Here is an 11,343-nt window from a genome sequence, read left to right on the forward strand (position 1 = left end):
ACTGGAACTGAGAGCACTGCAGAGTCACACCTCCCCTGCTGGCCCAGTAGGGGGCTCTTTGCAGCCCACGAAACTCTCTCCCCACGCATGCACACTGCCCCATTAGCCACCCAGCTATACACACCTCTCACCAACTCTTATCGCACTTACCTCCCTCTGGTCAAACGGTCAAACCCAAACGTGGGTTCCAGTGGACTGTGGGTGGGCTGGGGTGATATTTTCTGAGTTGCTGAACTAAATTTATTGCTGGACTCTCGATATTTATTGCATTGCAGTTGTTCATTGTTATGCCCCTGTACCTGACCTGAGCGCTTTGTGTTTTCCTCGAACGGCCATTCGTTTTGTGTTGTGTACACTGTATAGATATTTGTATGTCATTTACTAAATTCTTTCTATAATACATGGTACCAACCAAAAGCAAATTCAGTCTCCTGCCACTCCCTCCTTGAGCTGAACTTTAGTCTTCTGGTCATTAGCCCATTTCTCATCTAGTACGTATTATTTGTGTTATACTATTACACAGGTTCTTACAGGTCTACACCGGCTACTCCAGAGCTTTACACTCTAGTTTGTGACACAGTTGTTACACTTGGGTTGAGCAGGGTGGAGTAACGCTGCTCTAATAGTCTTTTTAACACCACAGGTTTTAGGATGAGCTGCTTTCTGCTCAGTGAAAGAAAAAAGAGTTTCATAACACTAGATTCTGAATAAACAAAGATACTTTCCCTACAAAGAGGATCAGTGCTGGAAAACCATCTTTGACAGATTTTGAATCATTATTGTTAAAGTTTGATGAGTGTTTTTGGCTCTCTGAGTTTTACCGTGTGTGTGTGTGTGTGTGTGTGTGACAGAATGTTGGGAATGTTGGGACTATCTCAGTGCGATAAAAACAAAGCTATGAGTGCACACACAGAGAAAGTTTGGTACACAGACAGAGAAAAATCAAAGTTTGGCTGTTTTACAAACAAGCAGAATCAAGCTGAATGAGAGGAGAATAGTCCCAACATTCTGTCACACACACACACACACCCCCCCCACACACACACACACACACACGGTAAAAGTCTAACATCATCAGACTTTAACAGTGATTATTAAAAATCTGTCATCAATAGCTAAAAAGTGAATCCAGTGTAAATAGCTGGATAGTTTGTCTACTTTTTAAAGCTGGATTACAGTCTGTAGGAGGAACTGAGTCAGAGTTTTAGGGCTTGAAAACTACTGACTATAGAAATGTCCCATGAAGCTGTCAGGATTGTTCAGTGCTGTTACCGATAACTGATGATACATCTAATAAATAAAAGTGGAGCGGTCTTAAACTCGAGCCTTGTGGGACACCAGAAACAGACACACATATGAACTTATTTTCATGTATCAATCAAATGAATTAAATCTAATATTAATTGTAACTGTCTAACGAGCTCATCTCTGCTGTTATTCCTGCTGTCAGCACCAACAGGTCGTCCTCGTTTCCTGAGTCATTAAGAGGATTATCTCTGATTGGCCGGCTTGTTAACCCTGCTTGGTCACACTGCTGCTAATCTCCACAGTAACAGACGGGTCGAGGGGCTCGCAAAGATCAGCTGTTTTTTTTCTGGATCGTTCAGGGCGGGACAAGTCTCATGGCTCTCTGTGATTGGCTGCTGGGATGTGACATCATCAGTGATGTCCCGTCTGGCAGACAGTCTGGGTCGGAGATGGTGTCGATAATTCGGGTTAAATCCAGGTCAGGTCAGAGCTCTCCCTGCTCTCCCTGAGCATTATGGGAGATGTAGTTCCGGTTTTTGTGTCTTTGTGCTTCTGTTTGAAAAAAGGTTTTTAAACATGGTTGTATTTCAGGTTTCTTTTCTTTCTTTCCTGTTTTGTCCCTACAGATATTAAAGTAAACCAAAAACTGTTGTTAAAATTCTCAGTTAGACATCTGAGTGTTGATTTAACTCCACTCGCAGTAAAAGGCCTTCAGTGTTGAAGTTATCCAGCAGTGCTGATCCACCAGGGTTAGTCCAGCTCTATAGAGTCATCTGATGCAAGCTCCGCCCACTGCCATTTCAAATCTGGGGCCAGAGTTTTCCCATCATGCCTTTGTGCAGTGTTCAGATCCCACAGCAACCTTGGTCCTGAAAAATGAAGCTTATGTGGAAGAGTAAAAAAATGCAATACTGTGAGTCCCTTAAAAGGGGGGGGGGGGGAACAGAGGGTTTGTACCACAATCATTTCGGTTATATTTAGGAAAAACCTCACTGTCCACTGACTGGCCTGTCCCATTTGATTGACAGATAGCTCAACAGGCAGACGCCACCACCAGAAGGCTAGCTTTTAGATGTGTCGAGACATTTTAGATGTTTTAGACTTTTTGGACAATTTTAGATTTTTCAGACATTTTTAGATGTTTTAGACATTTTTCGATGTTTTCAGACATTTTAAGATGTTTTAGACTTTTTTTTTTTTTTAGGTTTTATTTTGGGCATTTTTGTGCCTTTATTTGATAGAGGAGGATAGTGGATAGAGTCGGAAACAGGGACAAGAGCGGGAGAGAGACATGCGGTGAGGGGCCTCAGGCCGGATTTGAACCCGGGCCGTCCGCGTACATGGAGCGCGCACCTTAACCACTCGGCCACCTGCACCCCGTTTTAGACGTTTTTAGATGTTTTAGATGTTTAAAGACGTTTTAAATGTTTTTAGATGTTTTAGATGTTTAAAGACGTTTTAAATGTTTTTAGATGTTTTAGATGTTTAAAGACGTTTTAAATGTTTTTAGATGTTTTAGATGTTTAAAGACGTTTTAAATGTTTTAAGATGTTTTAGATGTTTAAAGACGTTTTAAATGTTTTTAGATGTTTTAGATGTTTAAAGACGTTTTAAATGTTTTAAGATGTTTTAGATGTTTAAAGACGTTTTAGATGTTTTGAGATGTTTTAGATGTTTTAAGATGTTTAAAGACGTTTTAGATGTTTTGAGATGTTTTAGATGTTTTACCACGTTTTTAGACGTTTTAGATGTTTTGAGATGTTTTAGATGTTTAAAGACGTTTTAGATGTTTTGAGATGTTTTAGATGTTTTACCACGTTTTTAGACGTTTTAGATGTTTTGAGATGTTTTAGATGTTTTACCACGTTTTTAGACGTTTTAGATGTTTTAAGATGTTTTAGATGTTTTACCACGTTTTTAGACGTTTTAAATGTTTTTAGATGTTTTAGATGTTTAAAGACGTTTTAAATGTTTTAAGATGTTTTAGATGTTTAAAGACGTTTTAGATGTTTTGAGATGTTTTAGATGTTTTACCACCTTTTTAAGACGTTTTAGATGTTTTGAGATGTTTTAGATGTTTTACCACGTTTTTAGACGTTTTAGATGTTTTGAGATGTTTTAGATGTTTAAAGACGTTTTAGATGTTTTGAGATGTTTTAGATGTTTTACCACGTTTTTAGACGTTTTAGATGTTTTGAGATGTTTTAGATGTTTTACCACGTTTTTAGACGTTTTAGATGTTTTAAGATGTTTTAGATGTTTTACCACGTTTTTAGACGTTTTAAATGTTTTTAGACGTTTTAGATGTTTTAGATTTTTAAAGACGTTTTAGATGTTTTGAGATGTTTTAGATGTTTTACCACGATTTTAGACGTTTTAGATGTTTTACCACGTTTTTAGACGTTTTAGATGTTTTACCACGTTTTAGATGTTTTTAGCTGTTTTAGACGTTTTTAGACATTTTAGATGTTTAGGAAAGAGTGCAGACTCGTGATTGGGGGCATGCTCCAGTTTTAAAGCTGCCTCATTGATCCATGGTTTACTTCACATTACTACAGCTGTTTAATGTGAGCTGGAAATCAATATTAACCATGAATGTTTTAAGTACCTCAGATTTACACTCCCTAAGAGTTGATTAGTAAGAGTAAATTTACACTGACAGTTAGAATGTCTTAGTGTTAAATGTCAGTAAAACTAGGAGTGTTATTCTGGAGTTAAACTTTATTAATACTGCCCAGAGTAGAACACTATAGCACAGTGATAAAACTCTATAACACCTCTCTGAGTGTAACTTTTACCCTGTAGAGGGCTCCATACGTTCACTGACTCAGAGTTAAATTTATATTCCTCACTTTACTGTGCAGAGGCTGAAACTCTGTTTTAGACTGGCCTTGGACATTCAGAGACAAAGCAGAACCTGTTTAATACTAAACATAACCAAAGCATGGCTTTATCTGTGTCCATCCATCCTGTAGAACATTTATGAGGTCAGTCTCTGATTTATTTAAAAAATAAAATCAGATGTTGGACCAGAAAGCCTGGACCACAGTCTCTGTTCATCCAAAAGGTGCTGGATGCATGTTTCATCCCCTGTGTGCCACTCTTTTATCCATTTTTGCAGCTTTTCTTCTATTTTTGCCACTTTTTAACCCCTCTTTATTACTTTTTTGCATTATTCTTGTCATTTGTAACCAATTGTTGATACCTTTTGCGTATTTTTTTCCTCTTTCACCTTTTTTATTGTCACACTTTAACCTCTTTTCACAGCTTTATTTGCCAATATTTGTCCCTTTGTGCCACCCCACAACCCATTTTGCCATTTCTCACCCATTTTTTCCGCTCTCTAAATCAGTGTTACTCAACCCTGCTAAACCAAAGCGCCAAATTTGTGAAAAATGCATTTGCAAGAGCCACAATGTAAGTGGTGAAAAGTGGCAAAAGCGGCTTGAAACAGCAATAAAATAAGTTAAAGATGGCAAAAATGGTCAAAATGCAGCAAAATGGGTAAAAGGAGCTAAAATGGGGAGAAAAAGTGGCAAAATTGTCAGAAAAGTACCAAAAATGGATGAGAAGTGATAAAAATGTAGTTACAGGTAGCAGAAAATGGTCCAAAGGTGGCAAAAAAAGAGTGAAGAGTGACTAAAATGGGCAAAATGCAGTCAAAAGTAGCAAAAATGGGCAAACAATAAAAAAGAAGCAGTGTGTAATGGCAAAAAGTAGCTGAAAAGGGCAAAAATAGGCAAAGAAATGGCACAAAGAGGAGGCAAAAAAATAGGAATAAAGGGATATTTAATGGCAAAAGGTAGCTGAAGTGGGCAAAATGTGTCAAACTAGAAAAGCACTCAGAGAGCACAGACCTCCGCCATCAGCCCTGTCTCCCAACAGTGAGGAATTCTTTAAAAACATTCCTGGATCCAGACGGTGATCTGGATCCCCCCAAAATCTAATTCGCTGATTACATCCTCCCCGGTGGGGTGGAGACACGGTGAAGCAAAGCATCAGCTTTGCTACATGTGAAAGACTTGTCAGAGGGTGAATATTCCTCTATTCCTCCCAGCATTGTGAGTATTCTCGCTACAATTCGCTGTCTTTCTCTTGGTTACGCTTCGACTCGTCTCCTCGACTGGGCGTGCGTCTTTCAAAACACACACACAAATGCTGCTGGGATTGAAGTTACTCATGTCCGCCATCTCCTGGTGTAAAGTGGTAATAGCGCAGACCTCCACCATTAGCCCTATCTCCCAATAGTACAGAATCCGTTAAAAACATTCCTGGATCCAGACGGTGATGTGGATCACTCCCAAAATCTAATTTGCTGATTACTCCCGCCCCGGTGGGGCGGAGACATGGTGAGGCAAAGCATCAGCTTTGCTATATGTGAAAGTCATGGCAGAGGGTGAATATTCCTCTATTCCTCCTAGCATTGTGTAACCTTGCAAAGCAGATGGATTCTCCCGTTTCCTTGTTTTTCACTGGCGAATCCATCTTGCAAAGCTCCCTGATCCGTTTGGGCCCAGTTAGATAGTGACAGGACCAATCAGCGATGAGGGGCAGTACTTTCAGGCGCAGCAGAGTCGTGACATAAACGAGCAGCAAGAGCTGGTGCAGTTATGGAGGGAGAGATTAGCGTGGATGCTGTTAAAGTGCCAGTTTTATCAGAACTTGACGACATTTCTTCATTAAAAGAAGAACAAAGAACAGCATTGAGTTGTTTTCTTATCAAAAACGACTTAAGTCAAGTACTTACATGTCTGTAGTCGCCATGTTTCCTGTTATTCCTCAGTAGCTGCGCATGTGCAACTTGATAACTACTACGTCACGTGTTTTGTTGCTCTGATTGGCCCGTGGAGATGTGATAGACAGAACATTCATCCAGTCACACTCCGAGTGTTTTTCAAATCCTCTGCCTTTTCTCAAACGTTTCCTATTGAAGCTTTCCCAGATGGATGTGTGAAACACATCCATCTGGCGTGTCAGGTTAAGTATTGTGAGTATTCTCGCTACAATTCTCTGTCTTTCTCTCTGTTACGCTACGACTCGTCTCCTCGACTGGGCATGCGTCTTTCAAACTCTATAAACTCCAAAACTTTGAACAGAAACACACACACAAATTCTGCTGGGATTGAAGTTACTCATGTCCGCCATCTCCTGGTGTAAAGTGGTAACAGCGCAGACCTCCACCATTAGCCCTATCTAGTACAGAATCCTTAAAAAATTCCTGGATCCAGACGCTGATCCGGATCACTACCAAAATATAGTCAATTCTTCCTTATGCCATTTCTGATATTTCCTGAAAATTTCATCAGAATCTGTCCATGACTTTACAAACAAACTAACACAGGGGTTTTTCAAAGTGTGTGAGAGTGAGCCCCCCCCAAGGAGAACTTATTCATTCGCTGCCCCCACCAACAAAAAGGATTCAAATTAAAAAAAAAAAAAAATTAAACAACATTTCAAACATTTATGTCTAATCTTAAAACATTTTTAACATTAATATATTTTGGATATTTTGATTTCAAAATGTCCTTAAACATCTGCCTTTCCCCCTTATTCAGTTATAATGCCATCAAATACCCCTTTTTACATTTTTTTTGGCCATTTTACAACTTCTTTTTCCCCATTTTTCCCACTTTTATCCCATTTTTGCTCTTTTTTACTTTTTTTGCCCATTTAAGCTACCTTTCATCATTAAATATCCCCTTTTTTTCAAATTTTTTGCTCATTTTTGCTACGTCTTTTTGCCACTTTTATCCCATTTTTGCCACTTTTTTTTCCATTTAAGTGACCTTTGTCATTACATACCACTTGTTTCCTTTTTCCCAATTTTTGCCTCTTCTTTTGCCATCTTTCCTCATTTTTTGCCACTTTTTGTCCATTTAAACTACCCTTTGCCATTACATACCACTTGTTTTCCTCTTTTTTTGACCATTTTTGCCACTCTTGACTGTTTTTTGCCCATTTTAGTCACTTTCCACTCATTTTTTGTCACTTCTCACAAATTTTAGCTACTTTCAGATAATTTTCCCACTTTTTCTCCCCATTTTCACCCCTTTATTGCTGCATTTTGACCATTTTGCCCCCTTTAACCTATTTTTATTGCTACTACGAGCAGTTTTTTTGCCACTTTTCACCTCCTAATTTGTGTCTTTTGCAAAGGTATTTTTCAATATTTTGGCTCTTTGGTTGAGTAACACTGCTCTATAAGTAACTATAAGTTTATCCATTTAGCTCCATGCACAGCAGCGGTTAGAAAAGCAAATCACCCTTTTTCAGGTTTATGGGTCTGCACCTCCCCTGAAGCTCTGTGGCGCCCCCCAGGGGAGGCCCGCCTCACACTTTGAAAACCACTGAACTAACAAATAAACCATCAAACAAACTAACCAAAGAACAAACCCACCTGATCACATGACCTCCTTGGCGGGGGTAAAAATGGTGAAAAAGGGCTAAAATTGGCAAAAATTTAGGAATAAAGGGATATTTAGTGGCAAAAGGTACCTGAAATGGGTGAAAAGTGACTAAAATGAGAAAATGGCAAAAAGTTTCACTTTTCTAAGGTTTTGTGGGGGAATAATATTTAAAATTAAGACACTAAAGATCTACAGATCATCACTGAAGAGCCACAGATCATCACTAAAGAGCCACAGATAATCACTGAAGAGCCACAGATCATCACTGAAGAGCCACAAATCATCACTGAAGAGCCACAGATCATCACTAAAGAGCCACAGATCATCACTAAAGAGCCACAGATCATCACTGAAGAGCCACAGATCATCACTGAAGAGCCACAGATCATCACTAAAGAGCCACAGATCATCACTGAAGAGCCACAGATCATCACTAAAGAGCCACAGATCATCACTAAAGAGCCACAGATCATCACTGAAGAGCCACAGATCATCACTAAAGAGCCACAGATCATCACTGAAGAGCCACAGATCATCACTGAAGAGCCACAGATCATCACTGAAGAGCCACAGATCATCACTGAAGAGCCACAGATCATCACTAAAGAGCCACAGATCATCACTAAAGAGCCACAGATCATCACTGAAGAGCCACAGATCATCACTGAAGAGCCACAGATCATCACTAAAGAGCCACAGATCATCACTGAAGAGCCACAGATCATCACTGAAGAGCCACAGATCATCACTAAAGAGCCACAGATCATCACTGAAGAGCCACAGATCATCACTAAAGAGCCACAGATCATCACTAAAGAGCCAAAGATCATCACTAAAGAGCCACAGATCATCACTAAAGAGCCACAGATCATCACTGAAGAGCCACAGATCATCACTAAAGAGCCACAGATCATCACTAAAGAGCCACAGATCATCACTGAAGAGCCACAGATCATCACTGAAGAGCCACAGATCATCACTGAAGAGCCACAGATCATCACTAAAGAGCCACAGATCATCACTGAAGAGCCACAGATCATCACTGAAGAGCCACAGATCATCACTGAAGAGCCACAGATCATCACTGAAGAGCCACAGATCATCACTAAAGAGCCACAGATCATCACTAAAGAGCCACAGATCATCACTAAAGAGCCACAGATCATCACTAAAGAGCCACAGATCATCACTGAAGAGCCACAGATCATCACTGAAGAGCCACAGATCATCACTGAAGAGCCACAGATCATCACTGAAGAGCCACAGATCATCACTGAAGAGCCACAGATCATCACTAAAGAGCCACAGATCATCACTAAAGAGCCACAGATCATCACTAAAGAGCCACAGATCATCACTGAAGAGCCACAGATCATCACTAAAGAGCCACAGATCATCACTAAAGAGCCACAGATCATCACTAAAGAGCCACAGATCATCACTGAAGAGCCACAGATCATCACTAAAGAGCCACAGATCATCACTGAAGAGCCACAGATCATCACTGAAGAGCCACAGATAATCACTGAAGAGCCACAGATCATCACTGAAGAGCCACAGATAATCACTGAAGAGCCACAGATCATCACTGAAGAGCCACAGATCATCACTGAAGAGCCACAGATCATCACTGAAGAGCCACAGATCATCACTAAAGAGCCACAGATCATCACTAAAGAGCCACAGATCATCACTGAAGAGCCACAGCTTCAGTGTCAATGATCTTTTCACCTCCTTATCTGGTCATTTTTGCAGCACTTCTGCCAACCTTAACCCTGTTTTTAATATGTACTAACAATGACAGTAAATGTCTGTAAAACAGATCAAATGTTGAGTCATTCTCTATTTTTATATTAACTGTTTGTGGGATGATTTAACAGCTGCTGACATTTAAACCAAAGGAGGCTCCTAAAACCACAACATCTTCTTTTCCTCTTTTAATGATCTTTGGAGGGCCGGACAGGAAGCTTTGGGGGTCCTGATTTGGCCCCCGGGCCACCAGTTGATGACCAGTGTGGTAGTGTATCCTGTTATTGATGGTGTTGTGTTAAACTAGATGCTGTCTGTGGTGTTGATGTAAAACTAGTCACATCTGGAAATGCTGTGGGTATTTGTGCTCTGTTCAGAGGCTGAGGGAGTCTGACTGTGATAAAACCAGTAAAACCAATAAAACACCAGTATCAGCTGTTGAGGACTTCTGTTATTGCACAGGTTTATGTATTATTATTGTTTTTTCCAGATTATACCGTGGATCACTTTCCAGCCGTGGACTGTGGATCTGGTATGTGGACCACATCGCCCATCCCTGATCTGGACCATCGGACTGGATCAGCCGCTAATATTAGCGTGTAAATAATGAAATAATACTGATGTGGTCTGTGTTAGAGCTGTGATGTCACTGTCCCCCCTCCATGCCTTTAAATCAGAAATAAAACCTGATAAAACAGAGACTTCCGTCGGAGCAGGCAGCGGCTCAGCCTCTCCTCTCTGCCCGGGGACTAATCCTCTTACCTGGGCACGCAGCTCGGGGACGACCGGTCGATCTCCCAGGTGGCGAACAGGTTCATGGGGACCGGGACTCGGCCGTCCTGCTCCCCGGTGGACACCGAGCCGGCGGAGGGGTCCGTCTCCGGGGGGAGAACGCCTCCCCGGGCCGCTCCTCTGTCTGCGGCCGATAACATCGCCTCGTGTGTGGGGGAGCAGCTCGGTGAGATCCCGCTGATGATCCAGAGAGAGGCGGGGCTGAGGGCTGGATGGAGGAGGAACTGATCCAGAATCAGGCTGATTACAGAGTCACTGATGGTAGGCACCTCTCTGCAGGGCCGGGTCTGGAGGTTTAGAGGCCCCGGGGAGGGGCAGATATGAGGACCCGGATCATGGATCCAACCAGGAACGCGTTAACAGTCCTGGTGAAAATACAAACAGACGCTCACTATCAGGGACAGATCTGGTCTTTACTGATCCACTTTACCACACAATAATCCACCTGCTGTAGTCAGTCTGCAGCATGGGACCCCCAAAATAAAGGTGCCAGAGACCAGAGACCCCCACTGGACCTGAAGGTGGTTCAACAGCCAGGAACGTTCTAGAATAGTCATGAGGAGACAGGGTCCTCTATAAGGGGGATAAAGGGGGAGGGTTCTGGGACCCAGCCAAACTGGGGGTCATGGAGGTCAGTCAAACCATGGTCCATTGTGAAGTTAGGCTGAGAAAACCATGTTTGAAATTTGACCTGAATAATAACCTCTATTATCGATTCATCTGTGTAGTATAAAGCCTCCCTAAAGTGAAAATAACTTGTTAAAAACTCATTTAAAATGGGTGAAAAATTACTTAAACAGGTTTATAATGGCTGTGGAAAGGGTGTTGAAATTGGATTTTTAAAGAACATAAATTGGTGAAAGTGGCAAAAAAAATAACCAAAATGGATTAAATTGGCAAAAACGGGCACAAAAAGTGGTAAAAGGGGATTGTAAGTGACTGAAACGGCTTTAAAGTGCAAAAAAATGGAGGAAATTTGGTGGACTGGGATGAAAATTTGATAACTGGCAAAAATGTGATAACTGCGGTTAAAATGGGCAAAAAAGAGGTGTAAAAAGTGGTTGACAGAGGCAACGATAGGCAGAAAGTGGCAAGAACTGGTTCAGAAGTGGCAAAAACAGACAGAAAAAAGAGGTGGAAAGGGTTT

The 11,343-nt window shown here is 41.1% G+C and overlaps 1 protein-coding gene across 1 annotated transcript in view; it reads right to left on the reverse strand.

Moving 5' to 3' along the window:
- The window catches only part of LOC121507966 (phosphofurin acidic cluster sorting protein 1-like), a 34,088-nt gene extending 23,691 nt beyond the window's left edge, over window positions 1-10,397 (reverse strand). Inside the window, exon 1 of the mRNA XM_041784398.1 lies at window positions 10,167-10,397. Within this exon, the coding sequence (XP_041640332.1) occupies window positions 10,167-10,336 (170 nt within the window). The 5' untranslated portion in view covers window positions 10,337-10,397. The remainder of the gene's footprint in view (window positions 1-10,166) is intronic.
- Window positions 10,398-11,343: the final 946 nt, after the last annotated feature.

This window comes from Cheilinus undulatus, linkage group 4 (assembly GCF_018320785.1).
Source record: "Cheilinus undulatus linkage group 4, ASM1832078v1, whole genome shotgun sequence".
In the NCBI taxonomy this organism is placed as follows: domain Eukaryota; kingdom Metazoa; phylum Chordata; class Actinopteri; order Labriformes; family Labridae; genus Cheilinus; species Cheilinus undulatus.